The 27,867-nt window shown below is 36.3% G+C and overlaps 2 protein-coding genes across 2 annotated transcripts in view; both read right to left on the bottom strand.

Annotated features, from left to right (window-relative positions):
* The window catches only part of LOC133523983 (G-protein coupled receptor Mth2-like), a 175,626-nt gene extending 173,772 nt beyond the window's left edge, over positions 1–1,854 (bottom strand). Inside the window, exon 1 of the mRNA XM_061859735.1 lies at positions 238–1,854. Within this exon, the coding sequence (XP_061715719.1) occupies positions 238–681 (444 nt within the window). The 5' untranslated portion in view covers positions 682–1,854. The remainder of the gene's footprint in view (positions 1–237) is intronic.
* Positions 1,855–3,235: 1,381 nt separating this feature from the next.
* Positions 3,236–27,867, bottom strand: part of LOC133524540 (inositol polyphosphate 5-phosphatase K-like) — a 42,734-nt gene continuing 18,102 nt past the window's right edge. The window contains exons 10-13 of the mRNA XM_061860625.1: positions 26,019–26,198; positions 20,923–21,066; positions 16,876–17,077; positions 3,236–15,872 (exon numbers count right to left, since the gene is read on the bottom strand). Of these exons, the coding sequence (XP_061716609.1) occupies positions 15,697–15,872; positions 16,876–17,077; positions 20,923–21,066; positions 26,019–26,198 (702 nt within the window). The 3' untranslated portion in view covers positions 3,236–15,696. The remainder of the gene's footprint in view (positions 15,873–16,875; positions 17,078–20,922; positions 21,067–26,018; positions 26,199–27,867) is intronic.

Raw genomic sequence — 27,867 nt, 5'->3', positions numbered from 1 at the left:
CCAATCTCCGTTGAATATCTTCATTTCCGCATCCCAAGCGCTATCAAGATTATCCCACAAGAAAAAATATTTGTAAAAACAAAGGCTATTCACTTTTATCAACGCATCGCTGGGGGGTGACTGAAAAGGTTCCTTGAATAGGCACGCCGGAGGCTATCAGTCCTGAATGGCTATTAACCACCTCGGGCGACGATAACTATGAAAGGGGTATTATAGGGGCTGTTTGCTCCTCATTACCTGCTCCTGCCGGTAAGCCTTCGGTGGATCTGGCTCGGGACGCTTATTCATGTAAGCACTGTCACTCACTTCACTGTCCAGAGACCACAAGTCTGGAGGCTCATCACCTTCATACTCAATAACGTTTAACGAAGTGTTCCCTTCATGAAACCGCCATGGGACTTTAACTAAGTTTTCTTGGAGTTCGCGCGGCCTTCGCCGCTTATGCCGCACTTTATGTCTGGTGAATCTCCCAACTTCGCCACCGTCTTCTTCAAGCATGGCTTTGTAGAGCGAATCCAAGTTGACTTTCAACTTTTTTCTTGCCGGCGCAGCGGTCACGGGTTCCCTAGTTAGACCTTCGGCGTCCCATAGTTGTATTCGTAGTATGTTGTCGTGGGAGGGCAGGTGGGCGCACGCGAGTGCGAGGATCGCGGCGAGGCCGAGCGCGCGCGCGGCGACCATCTCGTCTGGAGGGCGCGAGGCTACTGAGGCTCGGGCCGCTTTTCGCGCGCTTTCCCGATAACGCGCACCGCGACATCAACGCGTTGCACTTGTCCGAGGACTATATTCGGAAACAGATCATTTAATACAAATATAATTAAAAATACTCTATAAATCTGAAGTTTAATTTTTGAATGGAAATTCGACGAGATTCGATACTAATCATACATACCCAATAGGGTATGTACCGGGTGAGAGCGCAACGTATACGGAAGGTGGAGATAAGGAATGGAATCTCCATATACCAAAAAGTGTCATCAAAAAACCTTAAATACGCTACAATACCTAGAATACTTGAAAAGAAAATCAAATCATAGACAGCGCACTTCACTCCGTCAATAACGCCTAGGTTCTTAGCTACTCTAGCGCTAATCTGGAGAGATTTGGAACTATTATATATAGCTGACCACTGGACACTTTTGCATAAGTTCTGCCTATGGAGATTGCGTTCCTTAACTTTACCTTCCATAGCAACGTAGTTTAAAAAATCAAATTAATTCACGCATGATTAGCAAGCAATTTAATTATTAAGTATAATATTATAAATTCTATAAATTATCATTGGTTTTAGGCACGCACATTTAGTTTTGTTAATGTAAGAGAAAGCAGTTTCTTAATCATTATATCACACGCTATGTAGTTTTTATTTGTGTTTAGGTATCGCGAATAGGTTTTCCTGAGTTTTAGATATATTCTGCATATTTATGTATATAATTTGTTTTTAATATGATTTATATATATATATACATTTCGGGGATCTCGGAAACGGCTTTAATGATTTCGATAAAATTTGCTATATGGTGGTTTTCGGGGGCGAAAAATTGACCTAGCTAGTCTTATCTCTAAGAAAACGCGCATTTTTGAGTTTTTATAATTATGTTTCCTAGATATTTACATAGGTAAATGTATGTATAGACGTATAATATATTCAGAAAGGCCTATACGTAGATTTGTGTAAGATTATCCAATATTTATTTAACTTTTCACGCGCTTACTCACATTAGCGTGATGCTAAATGTTGGGTAGCTACGACGCACTGATTACCATATTGAATCTGAATCGATTGTCACCGAATGCATGCCCATATCGATTTGTAACGTATCGATGATAATATGTACTTACTTCGTTATCTAATCTAATGCGTGCTCTATCACTCACTATTCACATTAACTGTCCATTCGTAAACCTTATTTAAGAACACATACGGTTCATTTTTGTCCAGTTAAATATTACTGTAAGTAACAAATAGATAAAATAAAACAACCTGTTGAACTAAATACATTATATTTCCGATAAACTATAAGTATTAAAACACAGTTGTGACAACTATAAAACAAACATTTGTACTCTTATCGAAATTAGTAACGTCATAAAACTAGTTTTAGCAATATTATACTTAATATTTCAACAATAAAATAAAATATACATATTTAATTGCAATAATCGAAATGATTCTGATTTATTACTAAAAATATACTAAATAATATTTCTATTAGGTACAGTCAAACTTGTGACCCATTTCGTACAGTCACGTCTGAAAATATCGGTACGAAAAATGTGCCAAAGATATGTAAACACAAATATATGGGCAATAAAGTCGTGTATACATATTTTTGCCACTTTTTTCGTATCGATATTTTCAGACGTGACCGTACCTTGTGACAGTGACAATTGTATCATGTCTCTAGCGACTTTCATGTTTGTCACCGTGACAAGGTAGTAAATGGGTCACAAATTAAATCTTTTGACTGTACATTTACACTCCTGATGGTACATTTAAAGTATTAAATATCGATATGAATAAAGCGCCAAAAATATGCAAATACGGTTATGCATCTCTTTTGTTTTTCCATACTAAGGAAAGAGATGCAAACAAAGTATTCGCACCAATAACGCGAAGGTATTTAGTGTTTTAAAATATACATAACTAACTAAAAACGCATCAATTTAAGCAACAATTCACCATAACCTAAACTTAAAAATGCTTGTTAACAATGTTGTTACCATTTTATCACTAACTTTTAGCTATTATAATCATAAACAACAACATTTTGATTATCTAAGTAACTATTACCTGGTTATAGCTTATGACGCGAAGAATTCCAATTAAGTCCAAGTGTTTTAATGGAAATAATTATTAGTTTGATTAGAAAATATATACACAGTGTTTTTTTGATTTCCGTTAATTTCAAGGGTGCATTCCTGAGCTTAAATTAAGCAACTTTCTCAAAGACACCGGTATTCTAATTAACTTAATTTCGAAGATAATCAATAATTTATTTTTATCTTATAAGGCCCTTACGAGCGTTAAGGCCTGTTCACATATTGATTAGTGTTTAGTGCGAGTGTGTACATTTGCTACTAAACGTAACTAATATCTATGATTGATGTTTGAAATGACGTTGATATGTCACAGTTTTCAATTGTTTGGTTGAATTAAATGTAACACCCGTGTTACAACAATGCTATAAACAACATTTAATTATTTTTTATATTTTTTTTTTTTGTAAATTAACAATGCCATTTAGTTTCCTTAAACGGACTTACCCATACCCCGGAGTTAACGGAATTCAATAAAAACACGGTGTATATGTATGAAAACCTGCAAAATACTTTCTCTAATTGAATCTAGTGTGCGAACTGTATCATAATAGACAATTATGTACTTATTTTTAATTATTTAAATTATCTAATTCCCGTCATAGTACCTACACAGTTAGGCCTGATACACACATTTTAATTTGTTAACGGATTATCAATGAAACAACCGATTACCAAAACAACAATAAAAATACATTCGTATTAATTTTAATTTTGAAATATTTATCAAAATACACAACTTCTACAAAAAGTCTCTTCACTATGTCTAACTAACTAACTATGTCTAACGGACGATATCGGCCTGTCAGTTCTGAACTGTCAAGTTTTTGTTCTAACTGACAGGCCTATACCTTTAGTCTTCTTATAATACTTAGGCATTTATAAAAAGGTCTTATTTAAAAATTTTAAGGATTTTTATGAATTCCTAATCACGTAAATGAAACGTCTATTCATTATTCATAGACGCGATAAAGAGACGCTTTTCTAGATAGATTTTTGTTCATTGACCCGCCTAATGCTATCTCTATTGCACAAGCATGTTTATACAGTGTGTCCCTAGCCATTGGACAAAGCCGAGATGTACATATGCATTAGGGTATTTAAAACCAGTGTACAAAGTAACATAACAACCGGTGTAGCGGTTTCGAAGAAATTAACAAATTACCATATTTTACTTTGGAGCACCTGTATGTGTTAATAGCTCCTAAAAGAATAGTACCTATGTAATCTTCTTCGACCTTTTTGATTGTTTTTATTTATGACACTAATAAGCTTCTGACTTTTGAAAAATGTCATCATTATCAAATATTTCGAACAAATTGTCAAAAACTCTGCTAAAGATTAACACAGGATGTTTCTTTTTGTTGACGATTATTGCAAATAACTTTTGTTCGAAAAAAAATATTCTTTTTATCTTTTGTTCTAATTTAAAAAATATTAACGTCAGAGCATTCCTGAGAAGTAACCCTACGTGGGATTTCAGGGTTTGTCACCCTGCATTTCTGTCAAGCTCGCACAGTGACATTGACAACTGGCATCATGGGCGGGACAGCGATATAATTATGCGCGTGCAATAGAGATAGCAGAGGGCTTACCGCGAACCACGTTCGACGTGTTGCCTCTCTGTCGCACTTGTAAATTCGTACGTAAGTGTGACAGGGAGGCAACACGTCGAACGTGGTTCGCGGTAGGCCCTCAGGAGGCAGTCAATGAACGAAAATCTTTCTGGAAAGCGTCGTTTGTCTTGACTTGTGTATTAATAAGAAGTGATAAAACATGGGTAAATCAACTAATTGAGGCTTGTAAAGTTTTATGAATAAGGGGGTTAGAATGTTTATGATATAATGATAATATTTGTACATAAGTATTGCATAAATTTTGGCAAGAATCTGTCGAGGTAACACACTTTTCGGGTTGTGGCAAAAATATACAGGGTGGGCTCGAATAACCCGACCAAAATTGACGACTGGCAGCGAAAAGCTGACCACAAAAACAAACGTTAAGGTGTTTAACTTGAACTTTTCATTACGTTATATCGGAGTCTATGGTTAAAGTTGGTTGGGTTCAGTCCCACGGTGTATTTAAAAGTATATTGATATAGTATATATTTTACATGTACTTAGTAGTAGTAGAACACTTTATTGTTCAAAAAGAAACATAACAGGAAAGAACACACATCATTTGTACAAAGGCGAACTTATCCCTTTCAGGGATCTCTTCCAATTAACCTTAACATGTATCTCCATTCTACTGAATTGGTCGCAATATTACTAGGTACCTATTACTAGTAATGAAGAATTCTAGTTCATTGATTGGTTGATTTTAAGATTATTTCTTGAAATTTAAATTCATGTCATTTTTGCATACAAAGGTTGATGGTTCGGAATGCATATTTTAAGATATATGTATAATTTGTTAAAATAGGTGTACATACTTATTATTCTACAAAAGTAAACTTCTAATTCAGTCCGACTTATCTACAACATTCTAGGTAGAAAAGCAGTACCTATAGTTTATTTAAGTATACATTATTATCCTTAGCGACGTAAAACCAGGATAGTTTGTGACATTAGGTAGAATTTTCGTCATTTTCATCATGCAACCATTTCCTAGTCATTTTTAATTAAATAGACAGTACGGCCACAATTTGGCCAACTGATCTATCATTTTGATGTTATTTTCGATATAGTATCGGTTAGTAAATTAGCCAATAGCATTTTCATTTTAATACGAACGTATATAAACCTATTTTAATCCCAAAGATATAAATATAAAATTATAAGTCATAAAAGATAAAGTTTATTATTCAAGTAGGCATATTACAATGCGCTTATGAACGTCAAATAAAGCTACGCCGGCTCTAACCCTACACCTCTGACCCGAGAAGATTCAAATCCCTCCTAAATTGGAGGAGGGTATCCCAATATGGACCGGCAAGAAACTCGGCGGGACACAACTTTTCAAAACATTACGTCTCATAACTGCATGCATTAAATAAAAATAATACAATTTAAATTAATATAGAATTTAAAAAAAAACATGAAATAACAGTTATTAGGTACAGTCAACCAATTTGATTCCTAGGCCACTATAGAACCATGCCATAATGAATTCTACGACAGTGCTTTTTGAGTGATGCGTGTCAAGTATATAGTAGTTAAAGCGACAAGGTTCTATAGTGGCCTAGGATTCAAATTGGTTGACTGTACTTTCTTATAGAAATTTGATGCACTAGATTGCTAATGCAGGACGATATCATTTCCAAACATCCCTGTCCATGATATAATCGCTTATTTTAATCGCGTTTTGAATTTCTAAGTAATTTTTTGGTATCCTGTTATAGTAATTTTTCATAGTCCGCTTTTATGATTATATCCCATAAGGTTTACAATGGCAAAGCAAGTCCATATTTCCTACTAATGGACCAACAGCCTAAACTTTTGAGGCCAAAACACAAATCAAGGCTTTCAAGCACTTAAAAGTTGTAAAGTTTTAACATAAGCGATAAAATGTAACAATGACCCATTATAGCACTTGGCCGAAAAGTATTATAAACGTCGCACGTAGTCGCGTCTGAAAATATCCATACGGAAAAAGTGCCAAAAATATGTATACACGATCTTATTGCTCATAAGTTAAGGTAGTGTATACATATTTTCGGCACTTTGTCCGTATCGATATTCTTATCACATATTTTTACATTATTACTTAGTTTCTGAAAGTAGATGGGCATTTTCAGCTAAGTGTACCATTTACTTTTGTTCCAAAAACCACCAACTTTTGGGTTTTTTCCACTCAGAATCGCGAAAACTATCGATTTAAAAAGAAAAAAAGTATCGAAAAAAACGTCAATTTTGTGACGCATTTTCGGGTACGGTTTGTATGGAGATTTTTCTTTGTTTCATGTTTCGGAAAAAACGTAATTGGTATTTATAGGGTTCCGTACCAAAAAGGTACAAAAGGAACCCTTATGTTTATTCCTGAACCCCTAAGTATACCTATTCATCGTGCTGAATGTGAATGTTAAGTTTCTTTCTATAAGGCCAAGGGAATATATTTACCACCTGATTTTGAACTTTATTTTAAAATGATAGGGTTCAATATTGCATAATTTCTGACACCCTTATTCCTTATTAGGTTTAAATAGTTTCCTTACGTCAAAATGAAAAGGTCGTACGTAATTCGTAAGTAATTCAGTCGCACGAGTATCTTTAATTATAATTGTAAGTATTCAAAATGAATTATCGATTTCATGATTGACTGATGGTTTTACTGAGTGTAAGGTAAATAGTACATTACGATACAAGTCCGAAAAATAGAAAATTTTAAACGAGTGGCGATAAATAAAAACACGAGCAAAGGGAGTGTTTTAAATCGACACGAGTTGCGATACCTATTCACACATGTATCGTACGTTTTACAGTACATATGGTCCTTAAAATTTTCCACATAGTTACGTAATGTACTAATTATCGCACTAGTGCGGTAAAGAAGCACCATATGTACTATAAAATAATATAATAGCAGAAGATATACAGGGTGTTTTTGTACTGCCAGCAATAATTTGCGATGTGAATATATAGGTCGTACTGAGCAACTTTTACTGTAAAACCAACCCCGAAATCACCAAAAAATTGGCTGTTTCATAAATTCTGGCTGGTCAGATGTTGATGCCTTCTATGGGAGAGCCATTTCTAGGGTTCCGTACCCAATGGGTAAAACGGGACCCTATTACTAAGACTCCGCTGTCCGTCCGTCAGTCTGTCCGTCTGTCAGCAGGCTGTATCTCATGAACTGTGATAGCTAGACTGTTGCCGCGGAAACAATAAATACTAAAAAGTACGGAACCCTCGGTGGGCGAGTCCGACTCGCACTTGTCCGGTTTTTTTGCGTTTTCGACCAATGTCTCACCGTAAAATATTGCAGGGATTAAAAAAACAGCCTGTACAATAATAGAATAAGAAATATAATAGCCATTGTTTGAGCATTTGTAATATAATATCTTATCGCGGACATATTTTTGTTGTAGTTTTTGACAGCTTTTCTTATCATCTGATAAAATTACTAAGCAAAAGGAAGTGCAATTAAAATATTTAGTGAAATATAACAACTAATAGAGAGATTTAACTAAGGGAACGGTAAAATTTTGGCATTCAATTAACTCATTGCCCGTGTTAAAAATATTAATTAAGAATTCATTATTGTCGTAGTTTTGATTTTGAGCCCCTAATATTTAAAGTAAGATTTTTAAAGCGATAGATACGATGGTATGTTACAATACATTGTGGTCCCCATTAACTTTATAGACCGCCTTACCGCCTCATTAGTCTAGACATAAAACGCCAGTTACGGAAAAAGACCTAAGCCCTCCTTCGTGTACACGTTCAACGCAGCTGGCCAACTTTTTTGTCACGCGTGCAATAGAGTATTTAAGAGCAAGTTCCGCCTGGCCGGCCACATTAGGGCTCACGCTAGACAGTCGCCGTCATCGAAAACGATCAGGAGGACTATATATAACTCTATAGACCAAATAAATCTATTTCTTTCAGATTATTCGGGGACACTGTGTGAAAAAAATGAAAATGAAAAATATTTATTTCCTTATGAAGTAAAGGTTTACAATTTGGCATAAGTGGTTGGAACTTCCTTTTAGGTGAATGAACCTGTATCAGGATGCCCCGCTCCTCCATAACTTACAGTCTGGTTACTTAGTAGTAGGGAAATATTGTATAAGTACATGAAAGTTTTATGAATGTGTGTATAAATAATAAAATAGGTAATGGCTTCGTTTTGAAGATATTCATCGTGTTGGATGACTAAGAAAACAATCACATAAAAAGTGCTAAATAAACACAAGTGCTGCGATATACACGCATCAGCTCCAAGAGCTGCTAGTGTATCAAATAAAATAATAATAAATAATAATAATAAGTTAAGGTTAAAAAAATTAAGTGTTTCACTGTAACGATACTATTATTTAATTTGTTTATTTAACCAGTAAATCTACTTGTCAGGAAAAAAGATTGCTAATAGTAGTTTATGTGACTTAATCACTTTATTTTTTGCAATAGAACATTCTTAAATGCATGCAATAGTTATTTGTGTCCCAAGGGAGGAAAAGTAGCACGCGGCAGCGTGTAAAATTGTCGCAAACACGCGGGATGGAATGTCCTACGATTCCTCCCGTGGTGCGCATACTATTTTTCTGCTCGACGGAGGCGGAAAGCGGCAACTTCGTTTAGCGCAGCGGGAACAAAGATGACGCTTTCCGCCCGGAGGGCAGAAAATACAATTATAATATGGTACACAATAAAGTCAACAAAAAATATTAATTTTCAAAATTAATTTATAAATTTCAAAAACAATCACAGATTAGGATGTCAGGATATAGACACAGTATCGATGTCAACTATTATTATTAGAAATTATATATTTAAATGTATACTACCTACATGATGAAAGCATTGAATAAAATACGAGTGTGGCTTTATGAAACGAGTTGAAAGCGAGTTTCGTAAAAACATCACACGAGTTTTATAAGTATGTACAGTTACATACACTGATTTATCTACACAAATATTATAAGCTCTCTATATTCTCTGTATTGTGTTCAGGAACCGCATGTTATGACCGTCATTGCGGCAATTGACCACACAGTCAATAAAACGTAATCTCGATTTATACTAGGAATTAAGTAAAATCAATTTTCTTAGGTTAAATTTGAATGTCATTGGTAAATTGATATCGACATTATTGTATCTCCTTGGATTTCGCGGGCCTATAAATCCCGGTCTTTTGATAGGCTTGCGTGGGGATATAGATCCAACACGTAGAGGCCTCTTGGAGAGCTTTAATGTCATGTAGAACGCCTGCTGGAACCCGTTCACGGGCGCAACAATAGACACCCATGAACCGGTCGCAACAGGCATTGGGACTATTGTAGTAAAGTGAACAGTATAACGGTCTACGGATTGAAGTTTGGGAGGACAATGAGACTGGGTTATTGCAAAGACGTCCGGACACCTGCCATAACAATGTTTTACAGATAAGATAAGTTTCACAGATAAGATAAGGAATTTGTTGTAAAAAAAATAGTTTCCGGCGGTTTTTGAACGCATCATATCATAGAGGATTTATGATATGTGTGTAAATCAATATAATTAAATACATGTGTATGTTGGTTTATACACATTCTGATAGGATAGGTAATAATAAAGTAATTTGCATTTAGGTATTCGTAGCAAATGATTCTATTATTACTTTTACTTACATAAGAAGATATCCACACAAATAGTAACTAATTGTTACATTGCTATACAGTGTATTATGCATTTTTTTTTGTATAGTTTTATAAATTATATATTTATATCACATTATTACATAAGTTTAGCCCAGCCAGGTACTTAATAATAGGAAAGATACATCGATTGAGTAAGTATAATCTAATCTAAGACAATTTCGTGCTTCGAATTGGACAGGTAAACGAGATGGCGCTGTACAACTCCATACATTTTCTTCTTTTTATTTATTTATTGGGAAACAAATATGGCTTCCATTAAATGTATGATGATTTTGCCAATGTCAAGTTTCGTTGTAAGTGTGCTCGTAGAGCATGACGTTGTTCGGTAGTTGCTTTTAGTAAAGAGATAGCTGGACTCTACTAAAAGCCACGATGGATTGCCGGATGTTGATTAAAACATGGTTAAACGCGTTTCAAGATTAGTTTATCATTAATTTCACACTTCCACGATAGTTCACTGCATAATAAGCTATCAATACTACACTTTGAACAACATAAATGAGCAAAACACAAAAAAAATATTCTCGAGACGTCTTCGCCATCTTGAATCTCAACGACAACCTCCATAAATTTTGCGGTAACTCTAATTGTCAAAAGTTGACGTTTGACAATTCAGTGACCGCAAAACATATGGCGTAGAACAGCGCCATCTGTGTTGAATATCAAACTAAGGGGCACGTTTTTTACTTGGACTTTACCTCTCTATTAAAATCACACAACATTTTTTGATTATACAGTCGAATCACAAACATATTTACATGCCAACATTACAAACATATACATCTTGTCATTCAAGAAGACGCGTGCCTTGACTCGTAATTTCATGCTATTAAAGGTTAGTTTTGATAAATTTGCGCGTCATCGTGGATGACACGAACTATATACGAGTATTTACACGTCTCAAATGGCCCAGTTTCATTAGTCCATAACTCGGTTGATATAAAGCGTCCGGGGACTCCCCGCAGGCGATAAGGTGGCATAACGACTAGTGAAACTCATAATGGCATGTGTTTTGGAAATCTCCCGCACCCGCATGCGGGCCCTATCGACCAATGATAACAGTTCCCCGAATGCGGGCCCTATGGCATGCTTTATGGAAATCTCCCGCACCCCGCACGCGGGCCCTTTCGACAAATGAAACTGAACCACAAGCCATTGACAAAAAGTAGCCGTACCATAAGTTGACACTTGACGTTTACGTTAGCCACTGCGTATACTGATCACAGTCCATCTCGCTCGCACTCATGTATTGGTGCGATAGGGAGGGAATGCGATCGAGCTCACACAGTCGCTAACGTAAATGTCACATGCCAACTCGTGGTAGCCGTAAAGATCGTGTAGAGTCAGATTTTCCAGTACGTTATATTTTGGTTCATTCAAGCGGCCGTTAGCGGCCGTTATGAAGGTCAAATGTGGTCACGATTTTTAATTTTTAATCTTTCTCTTTTGCACTCATGAAATGTTCATATACGTGATGGCTTCCCTTTTGCACACATAAGAGTCATTGTAGATCTATGTATAAGATACGGAGCCCAAGTCCCACGGTAAGCTCAATAAGGCTTGTGTTGTGGGTACTTAGACAACAAAATACATAATATATAAATATTTATAAATTCTTAAATACATAGAAAACACCCATGACTCAGGAACAAATATTCGTGTTCGTCACACAAAAAAATGGCCTTACCAGGATTTGAACCCGGGACCATCGGCTTCATAGGCAGGGTCACTACCCACTAGGCCAGAGGGCCTACCGCGAACCACGTTCGACGTGTTGCCTCTCTGTCGCACTTGTAAATTCATACGTAAGCGTGACAGGGAGGCAACACGTCGAACGTGGTTTGCGGTAGACCCTCAGACCGGTCGTCAAACACCTACATCGCCATATACTTGGGCTGTCAAATTTGAAGCACGAATTGTAGACTTTTAACACATTTATAAACAATGAATATTTTATAATAGATATGAAATGTCATATATTGGAAAGAATATTATTGCATAATGCATGTATAATACTGTGGCCCTAGTGAAAAAGGGTACAAGTCTCTGGCAGTTTAGGTGTATAAGGGCATAAGTGTTACGTGGAACTTACACCCCTTACACCTGCGCTGCCAGAGACTTGTACCCTTTTTCACTAGGACCACAGTAATTAAGTGATATAATTTGATATACTAGCGCTAATAACAATTATTATACACGGTGTAACACGAGAAACCATTATAACCATGCACTTCTGAGGCCGAAAGAACGAAAAAATGTTATATAAATTTAAGTACATTTTGCCAAAAATATTTTTTTTTGTTTTTTTGTTCAAATTTGTTGTTTTACATAAACAGTTAATGTTAACTGGCAATGATACTGGATTTTTACCATTTTTTTTTTTGTAAAGCCTAGTTCTTGCAAAGATTGTCAGTTTTTGACATCTATCAATAAGGATATTTGGACTAGGCCCCTTAATGGTATCATCGCCATCAAAAAGGCGTTTTGCACTAAGTTACTATAAGATGTTTTTACAGTACATATGGTGCTACTTTTCCGCACTAGTGCGTAAAGTAGCACATTATGTAACTATGTCGAAACTTTAAAGAGCCATATGTACTGTAAAACGTTGTACGATACATGTGCAAATAGGTAATTCGCAACTCGTGTGGATTTAAAACACTCCCTTCGGTCGTGTTTTAATTTATCGCCACTCGTTTCGAATTTCCTATTTTTCGCACTTGTATCGTAATGTACTATTTTATTTGGTATTAACTCTGACACTAGGCGATATCCAGTTAAGTTTATATGACTTTTTTTTATACCACGACGGTGGCAAGCAAGCATACGGCCCGCCTGATGGTAAGCAGTCACCGTAGCCTATGGACGCCTGCAACTCCAGAGGTGTTACATGCGCGTTGCCGACCCTTTAAGGTTCTAATGTAATGAGGAATACACAGTTATAATCATACATCGGGGGTTTTTGGTGCGGGAATGTAGTCGTGTATTTATAACTTTGTATATTGTAAAATAATTACCAAACTATGAATTAAAATAGACAGTAAGCTTCAAATGCGATTAGAAATATTAAAATAGTATCGGTTTTTACAGTTTTTACCTGTTTTTTGGCTATAGTAAAACATTGCCGCACCAAAAATCCCGATGTATGATTATAATCTTTCGATTTCCTCGTGTTACGCCAAACGTATTTACAAACAATTTTGAACTCGACTAATGATAACCGCATTCTATATTTTATTACAAATAAATATGTCATGTACTTTTTCAACTCGAATACAATATTTACAACTAAATATAATATTATAAATTATAAACCGACCCTCTATTGGAATCTACTAGTGAAATATATTCTATGCAGCTAAAATGTATGTACTTAAATTGTGTATAAGGGTTGATTTAAATACCCAACTTCTTTATATTAATTAATCAATTCCAGTAATAATTCGCTACTTGCCTACATACATTAGTGTTATGCATGTACTATAGGTATAAATATTTTTATGATGTACAATTGTTTCTAATTATTGTCTAAAAGCCATGGAATTTGCTTATTTACTTCTTATATTTACATTTACATAAACATAAATTGCTGTTGATCTGAGGTACTTAACATACTTTTGTTCATTATGGTGATATTAAACCTTATCCATTATGTGTGTTGAAGATGTAGGAGATACTGAACAACTTTCACTATGGGATCAACTTAAAAGTCACGAAAAGAAATTCGCTTCATGTCTATTTTTTCTATGGGACAGATTTTTTTTTAATACCACGACGGTGTCAAACAAGCATACTGCCCACCTGATGGTAAGCAGTCACCGTAGTCTATTGACGCCCATATGATCTATATGTAGGCGAAGCAACTTTTATTATGGGACCAATCCCGAAATCGCAAAAAAAATTAGCCTCTCATAGGAAATTTCAAGGTCATACATGCAAAATTTATGAAACAGACAATTTTTTCGCGATTTCGGGGTTGGTCCTATAGTAAAAGTTGCTCAGTATATATTCAGGTGACCAAATATACACCCTGTATATTCACCTCGCTGTTGATTTTTTTTTTACCTTTAACATGTTCTCACTACTGAGTTGAAAAGTTGCATGTGTCACACGAGGGCAAAGTTATTTTACATCTCGTGTTTTTGAGTCCCTCGCTACGCTCAAGATTCTAACTTAGAATCTTTCACTTAGTCGGGACCATACCCCGGGGTTTTCGGTGCGGGAATGTTTTCTTGTATTTATAACTTTGTCTATTGTAAAATAATAACCAAACTATGAATTAAAAATAGAAGGTAAGCTTCAAATGCGCTTAGAAATATTAAAATAGTATTGGTTTTTATAGTTGTAACCTGTTTTTTGGCTAGTGTACAACATTCCCGCACCGAAAACCCCGGGGTATAGTCGGGACTCAAAATCAACACTCGCAAGAAAAACTAACTTACCTCTCTTGTTGCACAAATAACTATATTTTGTAAATCAATATAATGCCAATGGCGTAATAAATGTGAAAAGGTCAATAATCAAGTTTTTCCATACTTCCATAGTACTACTTGAATTAATTGCATGAAATAACCTGGTAATTTAAGCTATTATTTAAATTGTGGTCTATTAACATTTTATAATCTCCCTATATTACAGTTACTTTTATACCTAAAGTTAGGTCCACATTGGCTTAGATTAATTGAATATACCCACTTGTAGCTCGCAATTTAAAAAAAAAACACTGTTTACTTATGATTACTCATTGATCTTACTGACCGAGCGAAGCGAAGGTCTGTTTCCAGCGCTTTAGCTTAAAAAGGCTTTTGTATGCCAGTCCGGTTGTCTATCATGATGTTCTCCTTTACGATTCTAGTAAAATTTTGCTGAGCATGTTCGATAATTGTATAAATATTTTCTGTAGGTTCAGTATTTGAAAAAGAAAAGGTCTACCTAGAGGCCCCGCAAAGCGGGGTTTCGTCGACAAGTTACCATATCACATCGATTAAAACAAACAACTAGGGGGAAGTGGGGGAATTGGGAACACTTAACTTCAAACGCACTAAAAAGATGAAAAAAGAGGAAATTTAAACACTGAAGTTGAAACTGGAAAACTGGGTTTGAAACCAGATACCAAAGACACGATATTAAGAAAATTTGGAGTCTTCAACTACATGGTGTATGATAAAATTATAAAAAAAGTTGAAAATATTTTGTTCGATTAATTTTGACCAATTCCTTCTTCCACAGCTTCCGAATCTTAGTCACTTAGGAACATGAAGACATCTTTGTTTCTGTTAAACATACTCAAGATTTTTTGTGCAATTAGAAGTACTATATATCTCACTGTTTACATTTACATTTTGTGTACATTTTTTCAGAGGTTGTGCAATAAAGAGGATTTGTATTGTATTGTATATCTCACTGTTTACCCGCCGTTCCCAATTGCCCCAATTTCCCCTATAGTAAATATATAAATTGATAGGAATCCTAAAAATAGGAACCGAGCCTATATGGACCTAAAATTTGTGACTTTACACCAAACCTTAAGGCCTCCTCCTCCCATTTGCCGGCGAACCAGGCAAATAGCTCTTTAGTCAGTCGATACTCAAGTCGTGCGAGAAGTGCCGCGACAGATTCGCAACGTCGAGGCCCGTGAAGTCTGTGAACACGTCCGTGGTGGCGGAGGTGGGTTTCGGGGTGGGGATGGTGCTGCTGGACGCCCATTGGGGGTCCTCGGTTTTGAAGCTGGCTTCAAAGGGGGTTGAGACGCCTGTGAAAGAAAATAAAATCTGATAGTTTTTGTTTTGGCTTCGCATGCTTATTTTCAGGCGAAAGATTTTATAATATCGCGCTACGCTCAAAGTCTTAAATTAGGATTACGAGCGATTCAATATTTTCTTTGTTTTCTAATACCAGCCCATTTTCCCGTCGTTGTCCCGTATTTTTACCGTGCGGGTTTTGCAGGTAGTGACACGTGCGGTTTTACTGAACAATAGACAAAGGATTAGCCGCTCGGGGCCAGCTACAAATCGAACGACTATACCTTACGATGTTTTCCTTCACCGAAAGGCGACTGGTAAATGTCAAATAGTATCTCGTACAACTTTTACCGCCTTTATCCAAGTAGTATTACCCACTCATAATTGAAACCCCTCAATATTGGCATTTTACCAACAGTTACGCTACCAGTAGTGGGCTTCCTACAACTACAATAGTGGACCAGTGGTTGACACGCAACCTATTGACTCCCCATCTAGTTGGCACCCTACCAGTTGTTGGCACCTTACACGAGATTGTCACCTACCAGTGATTGGGACTAATACTTGACATACTGACCTAAAACAATATGAAGCGGCTGAAGTATATAAACCGGTAGAAGCCGGGTATCTTCACGCCGCTGTCCACCGGGAAACTCAGGATCACCACCCTGGTGCCTGGACCTTGCATGGGCTGGATCTCTGGTCGGTGGACCTTTGCCATGTACTTGTGGGCTGTCTAGGGCGAACTGAACTTAGTTACCAATGGAAAGCACCCTAGTGATTTACACCCACCTAGTCGATGACACATTACCTGCCAGTAGTAAACAAATACCTACCAGCAGGTTGGCACCCTACTAATGGTTGCCACCATATCTATAGTTGACATGCTGCCTATAGTTGGCATCCTACCTTTAGTTGGCACCCTGCCTATAGTTGGAACCCTACCTATAGTTGGAACCCTACCTATAGTTAGCACACTAGTTACCAATAGCTGAAATGTTTGGGTTATCTTACCTAGAACGCTCCTGACATCACTATTCGGTTGGCTGAAGTATATGAACCGGTAGAAGCCGGGTATCCTCACGCCGCTGCCCACCGGGAAGCTCAGGATCACCACCCTGGTGCCCGGGGCTACGTGCACGGGCTGGATCTCTGGTCGGTGCACTTTGGCCATGTATTCGTAGGCTATGTAGTCGTCCAGGTTGTGGAAGGTTGCCTGGAAAAGTAAATGTAGGTTGATATCAGTCAGTACATCGGAAAGTGTGGCTACACCTTCACATTGGGGCCTGTTTACACGTTGAATAGTATCAAAGACAATTTGAAATAGAGGTGGATTGTCAAAAAAAAATGTTACCAAAGTAAGTTTATTATCTTTCGACATGATTAAAGCTTTTAGAACGACATTTGACTTTAATTCTTATTCTTTTACTGATACGAGTGTGTTAAATTTGTTAAATATCAAAAAGTGGCGCCATCTAATATATCTAAGGCTAAGGTATGGCAGTATAGGGAGCGTGCATGAACTGTAGGAGGCAGCACAGGAGCCGTTAGATTTTTGGTGCGAGGCGTAAATGTGATGTTTATTGTTCCGATGTAGCCCACAAGATGGCAGAACCTGTTATGCACAAGAAAACACGTGACGTGTAAATGTACATGTTTATGGTTCCAATTCAGGCCACAAGATGGCAAACCCTCCAACGCGCACGGTCCCTATCGTTTCGAGCGATGGCGCCATAACATATAGATGGTGGCAGGTAAGATGGCGCCACTTTTTACAAGCTTTTATTTAACTTGCCCTGTTAGTATGTGACCCACTTCCGGGTTTCCGATGAAGCTGAAAATTTGCATACATATGTAAGTACGGTGACAATGCAGTATTATAGTACCATCAAGCTGATCTGATGATGAAGACAGGAGGTAGCCATAGGAACTCTGTGATAAAACAACGCAATCTAATTGTGTTTGTGGTTTTTAGAATTTATTAAATCCCTAATGTCTCAAAAAATGCAAAACAACTAAAACTTAAACGCATATTTTTACGGCGAAAATAACGTAACCTTATTCATGATTTCTTCCATACATTTCCACGCAGCTGCGCGGCCTGTGACGTCACGCGCCACATTAATATTATCGCTTTTTTACTGTTTCTGGGGTTCTGGGGTCTGACAGTAGATATGAAGTTTGTTAGAAACATTTGAATTTCACGGGAAGAAGATTGGATTGACATTGACACTTTACAAAAACAGACAGCCTGCCGGGGAACACGAAAATAGAAATGATCGATATCGATAACGAAATTTTGTGTTTCGCGGTAGGCCCTCTGACAGGACATGCGCAGATAGATACTCAAACGATATCCGTAGTATGTGAGCCAGTGATATGGTCATGAAAGATAATTTCCTCCTTGATTACCAGATACAATGTAATGTTATCTAGTCAGAGGTCATTAGCAACAGTTGCGACATACTCGTACACAATTATCATAAGTGAAGGTTGCGGGTTTTCCTTACGTTTGACGTCATGTTACGTCACGATGAAATGAACTTTACGAGGGCTGCTACCAAAGAGAATTTGAAATAGAGGTGGATTGTCAAAGAAAACTTTGTAACTACAGTTTTACTGCCATCTTTCGACACATGATTAAAACTTCTTTCTTTCACTGATATATGTTAAATATCAAATAGTGGCGCCATCTATTAGATCAAATGCCAAAGGTATGGCGGCATCGTTTCGAGCGATGGCGCCACAACCTTTAGCCGATACCCGGTAAGATGGCGCCACTTTTTGATATTTAACAAATTTCAAAACCCATATCAGTGAAAGAATAAGGATCAAAGTCAAGTTACGTTCTAAAAGTTTTAATCATGTCTCGAAAGATGGCTGTAAATTTACTGTGGCTTCAAAAATTTCCTTGACAACCCACCTTTATTTCAAATTCTCTTTGCTGCTACTTATATATCCGGAAGCATAAAAAATAACAAACAGCTATTATTATTATCTAGTCGCGGAAGAGCAAAGTAATATTTTTTTCATCACACTTGCTCAAAAAATATCTTATTTCATGCAGGCGTACTGAAGGACAAAGGCCTATATTGTTCCCGTGGGAGTTATGGATTGTGAAAAAAAAGCTTTAACTCCCGAGGGAGTTATAACTTTTTTTATTATGTCAGTAATTCGTACAAACCAAGTGGCGTAAATGAGTTTTACTTAAAACATTGCGGTTAATCATTTAATATGTTTGTTTATGTCTAAAAATATTTAATTTGATTAATTTAATAGCCGTTTGTCCGTTTAAAATATTTTCACATAATTTTCAATCGTGGCTGAATGCCGAATAGGTCTGTGCCTTCGATGCCTCACATGCCAAGAAATTACAAAATGGCGGGCGAATGTTTGATATGTCACCGTATTTAAGAATCATTCCTCTTAATAATTAGTTTTTTTCTTCCCAAGTGTAATGTTTTTAATAATAACAATTTGCGAAATTTCATTTTTCATAATTTGAATTGCATAATTTTGATATGCAGAAATTATGGTTTGGTATAAAAACAAATACAATAAAAACGAATTGCATAATTTCGAAAGTAATTATAGTTTAGTAGCATAGTAATGTATTTGCATAACAGGCAACCAGTATAATGTTCACTCTGTATACTATTTTATACTCAGAACGTTTTTTATTCATGAAAACCAACAGCATAATATTGAAGGTGTGGTTTCACAATCAAACCACGGCAAATCGTTCATAAACTTTATTTATTTGATTGAGTTTGCTGAAAGTTTAACCACACTGAATTACTAATTAATAAAAAAAAAACTTAAACATTATATTTGCATGGAACATAATCGATTTTTCTAAGCGTCAAACTGACCTACAGCCGTACTTTACGTCTGTCGACATATATCATTTTACCGCAAAGCAGCGGCCAGTGTGAGTTGGAACCTCTGTGGTTCCTAAGGGATTCAGATAAACTTCATATAAACGCCTAGTGAAAATGAACAAGCAAAAATACAATTTCCGAGACATATGGTTCTGCCCATATGGTCGCAGTTCTACCTAACACTCCTCCTCGCTTCGCTCGTCGTCGTACCTAACGGCGACCAGCTTTGAAGTTGAAAAGGTAGATTGTTGTATAATTTTATAGTTTGATTGACACCAAGTATAGTTTGACGACCGGTTTGGCCTAGTGGGTAGTGACCCTGCCTACGAAGCTGATGGTCCCGGGTTCAAATCCTGGTAAGGGCATGTATTCGTGTGATGAGCATGGATATTTGTTCCTGAGTCATGGGTGTTTTCTATGTATTTATGTATTTATAAATATTTATATATTATATATATCCTTGTCTAAGTACCCTCAACACAAGCCTTATTGAGCTTACTGTGGGACTTAGTCAATTTGTGTAATAATGTCTTATAATATTTATTTATATCATAGAACACTATGTCACCATTCGTCAAAATTTAGTACTATATTTTAATTATTATACGAAATGTATGTTATAACAAGTAAAATTATTCCTAAGGATTGTTATGAAGAATTTTTTTATGATTATAGAGCATTCTGTCATTAAATTAGTATGACTAACAACTTTATATGTTTTGTTTTTATACATAATTTTTATTATGAGTTTCAATAGTAGTTAAATGAAATTATGCTAAAAGTTTGTATTAAAATTGAACGGCACCCGATGAAAAACATTGTAACTCCGGGGGTAAGAATATTGCTCGCTTACAAAATTTCACTTACCCCCCTCGTTGCACAATGTACTAGTTTTAATTAGTATGGATTTCCGCAAAGTAACACCTGATTATGTTCATTATTTGTTTAGTTTTGTGTTTATTCTGTGCTAGACTTCTTTTATTGCATCTGGAACACCTACTGACATAACATATTTTTTTTTATTCCGCTACCTAAAGGTTGTCTGGAAGAGATCGCTTTTTAGCGATAAGACCGCCTGTTGTTTACCTCTTCTTTATGTGTTGTATTATTTGTACTGTTTCTGTATTGAGGTGTGCAATAAAGTATATTTGTATTGTATTGTATTATTTGGTACACTTACATCATAAATGCCAATCCAGTCGTTGGGATGAATCTCGACGTCCTGGGACAGGATACACTCCATCCTGTACTCGGAGTCCCCGATGTACCATTTCTGGTTGTTCAGCACGAACTTTATCGTCTTCTCCGTGTAGTTTGAGAATGTCTGCGGAATTTAACAAAAGATTATAAATTATGATATATATTTTCGATTGTAATCAGTTTTTCAACATAGCTCTTATTAACTGAGCTATAGAGTTGAATAAAAAATATCAAAGGGAAGTCGCCTACGAGTTTCGCGATCTGTACCCCTAGTGTAAATTTTATCGACATCATAACGTGACGAACGCGTTTGCGTTAAGTCTCATTTTGTATAGGATTTTGAGTTTCCAAAACGTCCCGCTTGGCGCGCTCTTTCTAAATCCAATACAAAATGAGACTAAACGCAAACGCGTACGTCACGTTTCGCTATCGACTAAATTTACACTAGGGGTACAGTACCCCTAGTGTAAATAAATTAGATTTTTGAACAGCGCGCCAAGCGGGACGTTTTGGAAAGTCAAAAATCTCATACAAAATGACACTAAACGCAAACGCGTACGTCACATTTCGCTGTCGAAAATATTTACACTAGGGTAGGGATTGCAAACCGGATTGGTTTTCAATCCGGCCGGATCCGGCCGGATTTTGTCCGTAGTCCGGCCGGATCCGGCCGGACCGGATCCGGTTTGGTATAGGGATATAAAAGTTAATTAAATGACATATTTTTCTAGTTTTTTGCGTAATACGTATTCCTAAATCTATAATTTGAAGTTAATAAATAACTTCTTAACAATAAAATAGAACTCGGTATTAAAAAGTGTCACAATGTCAATATCACTTGAAAAACAAAATTTGAAATCGGTAATTTATTATATTTAACCATTCAAAAGTGCTCAAATTTTCGTTTATAATTATAAATTTGATTAGTTTCCAAAGCCTGATGATGGGAGTTGGGGTGGGAATTGAAGCTCCTTGAAAGGACAAGTTTTCGTAACTGTTCTTTGATTGAATTATTTGTAGAGTCTGTTCGGAAAGAGAAGAGTCGTGAAATGTATTGGGCCCCATACATTCCACGACTCTTCTCTTTCCTCACAAACTCTAACGTTCACATCCATTCTAGCATAGAGAAATAAGAAATACACAGAGTGCTCACTCCATACATCAGTTTTGGTACCAAAACGCTTATTATTTTCGTAGTCGACATCTAGCATCGAGTAGCGGAACTCTCAGTACTGCTACTCGACAATAGATATCGCGGCAAACAAAAAGTGTAATGCTCAACGATTTTTCGCTAATATTATAACCTGAGTAACCGGAACTCTATTTTCAACTCCTACGCTTACTATTATTTATTTCTTTTAACGAAGATTTTTTACTTTTAACCAATTATGTTATTAAATGCGCTCTAGTATTATCTTGCTCTATTTTTTTTGTCCGAAAAAGTAGTAGACTGTATGCCTTAAAAAAGTTGTACTTTTTTTAATTTATAGAAAAGTATATTGGTCAAATTATAGGGAACAACACACGACACGACGATCTCATGCGAAAATTAATAGAATGTATGATTGAAAACCATCGCGGAAAGGGACTCCCTAAGAAAAGTTACATAGATCAAATAAAGAATTGGCTAGACGTAGAGTAGCATGTACCAGGAGATGAAGGAAATTGCATAAGATTGGATGAAATTGTAAATACAAAAGATTCTCTCTTAAATTTGAATAGAAAAGAATCTATATTTTATCATATATATACATATATCGCAGAAAACTAAAGATTATCAATATTATCATATATTCTTCATTCACACATATTGATGAGCCCAACTGTAGTCGGTTGAGTACCGCCGACTTAATCCTGCTCATTTGTTTACTTTTAATCTCCTATCACAACATTATGACACGACATTAACCTTCTCTTTAGCATAAATTACGAATGCCTTCCATGGAACTCCATCCTTTCATTTTTCCTTCTATTACAGTATTTATGTAATCGTCATATTGTGCCACCAACATGAAAGAAAAAGAAATCCTCTTCTGTTCCCAGTCATCGTCATAATAAATCTGTGGCCCTAGTGAAAAAGGGTACAAGTCTCTGGCAGTTTAGGTGTATAAGGGCATAAGTGTTACGTGGAACTTACACCCCTTTACACCTGCGCTGCCAGAGACTTGTACCCTTTTTCACTAGGGCCACAGAAATATATTTTTATCTTACCAAATTTAAACTTTTTCATTCGTTTTTTGTTATGTTCAACTTCATACCTCGTATCCGTTGCCTTTTCTTCATCTGAAACGCACAGCGCGTGCTGTATTTAGGCGTTTTTTTATTTTACCGGATCCGGTCCGGATCCGGTGATTTTTACCGGATCCGGTAGCTCCTGAAAAGTGCCGGATCCGGCCGGATTACCGGATCCGCCGGACCGGATTGCAATCCCTACACTAGGGGTACTGGTGTACCTACGTACAGATGTAGTGGTTCCTTTGCCATTGTATTTTCTCGGAAACGTTCGTATTTGTCATGCTACTTCAACCAACCTATGTACTTTTTGTACTGAGACTGACTGAAATAGCATAACACGTTCGTGCGTTTCCGTGAAAATACAAGTAAAGGTATAATATAACTTTAATTTTACTTTATACATTTGATTCTTTATTTCGGCGAAAAGAATCTAGTCATAATTTTTGTATCTTTTAGCCTCAGGAAAGCGTCGTTAAAATTCTTTGGGTTCGGGAACGCCGTGTAAACTGAAAATATATAAATTATATAATTCTTCAAATCCTAGGTCAAACGAACCTTTTTTATTTAAATACGTTGTTCCATACGCCCATGTAAGCTGTAAAACCAGAAAACTAATATGCCGCTATATAGATGGATGTGTGGTGTGACAAGAATGGATAGAATAAGGAATGAGTATATAAGAGGAAGCCTGAAAGTTGCACCCATAATAGATAAAGTAAGAGCGAATCTCCTAGCGTGGTATGGGCATGTGATGCGGAGGGATGAAAGTCATGTGACGAGAAAGGTATTACGAATGAATGTGGAGGGATGGTACGGGAGAGAAAAACCTAGGAAACGGTGGATGGATTGTGTGAGAGATGACATGAAACGAACGCGAGTGAATGATGAGATGACGGGTGACAGAAAGATATGGAAGAAAAAGACATGCTGCGCCGACCCCAAATGAATGGGATAAGGGCAAGCGAATGATGATGATAGATAAGGTGAAGATTTTAAATATTTTTTGGTGACGTTAATCGTGTATTTTTACATAGGTTTGTACGCGACCACAAGCAGGTTTTTTTAAGAAAATGTCAAGCGTTATAAGAGTAAAACTAACATGCGATATAAAGACCATCGCTACTTTTGAAATTAAGGTAAAATCAACAAAAATGTCCGGGAAATATTGCCAGCCGATTGTGATATACTTTTAGAAAAACATGGCTTGTTAATTTTATTTTGGCCGAAGTATTTAAGAGTAGCGGTACTAAATATAAAACCAAGAATAAATCTAAGTAAGATTGCAGTGACCAGCAATTCAAGCAAGGCTATTCCGGAAATATTGTATCAATATATATTTCATTGTTGGCGCAAGCGCCATGTTTATTATTATTTTATAGGTAAGCTACTAATTATTTTTGTATTTTTTTTTTGTTACATCGATAATCTGTTCGTGATCTGGGTTCTAGCAGAATTATCAGTGCTTCATCCCAAATAGTGGAGCGTATTACTGAGCTAGAACCCTTTTGTTTTGTTGCAACGTACACAACAAACCTTACCTTTTATTGATACTTTTTATTGTTTATTTAATTTTTATTTTGGTGTTGCTATTTCTATTATTTTTTGTATGTATTGTAGCAAATTGCTGGCCCAAAGTGGACTCTAACAGCACAAGACCGATCAAACTGGCTCTCTCTGGAGGAGGCCTTTACCCGAGAAGGGGTTCTTGCTTCGTAGCGTAGGAATATTCTTAAAATTATTTAAAAATTCAATTTTAATTTTTTGTAAATATAATGAAATTTTTGACTACTTATCATAATTACGAGATATTCCTTCCAATTTTTCGAATCATGTTGACACTGTAACTACTTGCAAGAAATAAAAGGATTTTTTATTTTATTTATTGTAGCAAGCGAATAACTGGTTTATCTATCTATCTATCCATGTCATGATCATTATTCATCGACCACGATTTTCAAGAATTCCCAAGAAAAAGTACAGCCAGAAAATCTATTAACTTAGCTTAATTCATGCATCTACAATGTATACAGGTTGTAAAGGTGTCCTGTCGTTTGGCCAAAAGATGTTTAGCAAATTGACACTTGGCAACCAACTACTGGCAAAATTATATTTTAGCAAATCATTTTTTTACAACAATATTTTTGACAAATTATTCTTATTACCAAATAATTAACTAATAAAATTTCATTTCATAACAGATCTTTTTGACAAATGATTATTTAACAACAAAGTTAACAAATAAATCTATCATTGGTCAAAAAATGTTTGCTATAATGTATTATTTGACATGTGTTTCTGTACTAATAAACTGTAAGCGAGCCAGACCTGTCGGGGCAATCCGACTCGGATAGGTTAGGTTAGAAGCCTAAGGCGGGAGCTTTGCTCCCGCCTTAGGCTTCGAGGTTATTTTTTTTTAACAACGCGAAAAATGTAAGCAACGATTGCTTGCTTGTCTTGCAACTAAGTAACTTACCTCAAAATAATCTGGCCCAAATGAAAATTGCAACCATGCAGAATTATTCCCTCAAAGTTTGGTGAATGTATAAATTTGCTAAACATATTACTAGGTGACATGAAAAATATAAAATTGATACTTTGTATTTTGACATATTGTAATAATGTATTATTTACTAAATGATTATTTGTCAAGTGACTTTTTGTAAAATGATACATTTGCGGAATAACATATTTGCCAAATAATACTTTGGTGAAACGTTTTTTGTAAAATGAAAATTTGCCAACATTGTTTTGGTTAAACATTAGTGAACCGGTTGTAAAACTAATAGATTTGCTGACCGCCCAACAATAATTCAAAACGCCCACGTTTCAATATAAAATTACCTCGTTGGAGTCACAAAGACCAGCATCAGCACTCGCTGCGTCCAGCCCATCAGTTACCGTCGTTTCAACATTGTCCTCTATTGTCTGCGTCATAGGGGCCATAACGGCGGACCTCATGCGAATGCTTGATGGTTTGGGCGATCCGCGTTCGATCAGCGAACGAATGAAGCCGTGTCGAATCTACGCATGCACGTGCAATGTTACAATGTTAGTGTAAAGCAACTACTAGGGAGCCAATCTCAACGTGCAGGTAGGGCCATAAAAATGGAATTAATTAGTGACTTGCGTCACTAGAGACATCGAGAGAGAAGTAGATTTCGGGCCCAACGAGTACGTTGACTTTGGTCCCAATGAAATAAAAAGATTCTGTAAGGTGCAAAGATAAAACAAAAAAAATACGTTAATAAACGAAAAAAATATTAGAACTGGTCAGGTCAATGAAATATAATCAATGAACAAAACAATCCAAGTGCATTTTACAAACTACCTAAAAATTTTGCAATATTGTATGACTTCTACGTAACGTATTGTATGACTTTTACACGTGTCTTTTAAAAATATAAGGTTGTTTCGAGAGATCGCTTTTTAGAGATATGACCGCCTGTTGTTTACCTCTACTTGTGTTGCTGTGTTTTTTTAGAGTTCCGTACCCAAAGGGTAAAACGGGACCCTATTACTAAGACTCCGCTGTCCGTCCGTCCGTCCGTCACCAGGCTGTATCTCATGGTGATAGCTAGACAGTTGAAATTTTCACAGATGACGTATTTCTGTTGCCGCTATAACAACAAATATTAAAAAGTACGGAACCCTCGGTGGGCGATTCCGACTCGCCCTCGCCCGATTTTTTTTCTGTATTATTTTCTTCTATTGAGGTGTGCAATAAGCAGTGTTGGTCGAATGATAATTAGAATTGAAAATATTGAAAATTAACCATTACAAATTGAACTTTAAACCGTAACGGACGGTTGTACTTAATGATTAATTTTCAATATTTTCAATTCTACTTAACGTTCAACCAACACTGGCAATAAGAGTAATAACCTTATCATGTAAGATACTTAAACAAACATTTATTTATTTATTTTATTAGCCTATAAGTGTTCCACTGCTGAGCGCAGGCCTCCCCTCTTTCCTGCCATTTGGTTCTCTCTAATGCACACTCCTAACACTCTTTACAAAATGCATCAAGTTCGTCCCGCCATCTCCGTGGTCTGCCTGTGCCCCGAGATCCATCCTGTGGTTAATTTGGTCTAGCGCTTCGGGTGTATTCGGTAGACGTGTGTATTCGCCCAGTCCCACTTTAGCTCGGTGGCATTCATGCCCACATCCACATAAAAATCTTATACCTTTAAACGAGCAATTCTTGTATATATATATATATTTCCGGGATCTCGGAAACGGCTCTAACGATTTTGCTGAAATTTGGTCCGTCCGTCTGGTCCAGCGGGTTAAGACGCGGACGGCTAGAAACGAGTATTACGGGTTCGAATCTCGCCCGGTGATTAACTTTTTTTTTATATGTTTCTAATATATATATATAATTTTTTAATTTTTATTGTTTTAGACAAGTTTAATTTAGTCAAAAAATGTAGTTAAGATTATCACCTATACACAACCATATTACAATAAATAGTTATAACCGAGCAAAGCTCGGTCGCCCAGGTACTAAATATTTAAGTATAAAACTAAAATGTATTCAAATAAAAGCAAAAACAGGCTGACCTCACGCAAAAGTAGCCATGCATTAATATCGCGAAAAGTGAAAACAAAACCGTTAGCCGTATTTAGAAAGCCGCGTAATTTTATCGTGCGGACTTCTAAAATACAATTCAATAGGTATATACAGGTA

Source organism: Cydia pomonella, chromosome 13, assembly GCF_033807575.1.
Source record: "Cydia pomonella isolate Wapato2018A chromosome 13, ilCydPomo1, whole genome shotgun sequence".
Lineage (NCBI taxonomy): Eukaryota > Metazoa > Arthropoda > Insecta > Lepidoptera > Tortricidae > Cydia > Cydia pomonella.
The sequence above is the reverse complement of the archived record's forward strand: the minus strand, read 5'-3'. Positions and strand labels throughout refer to the sequence as shown.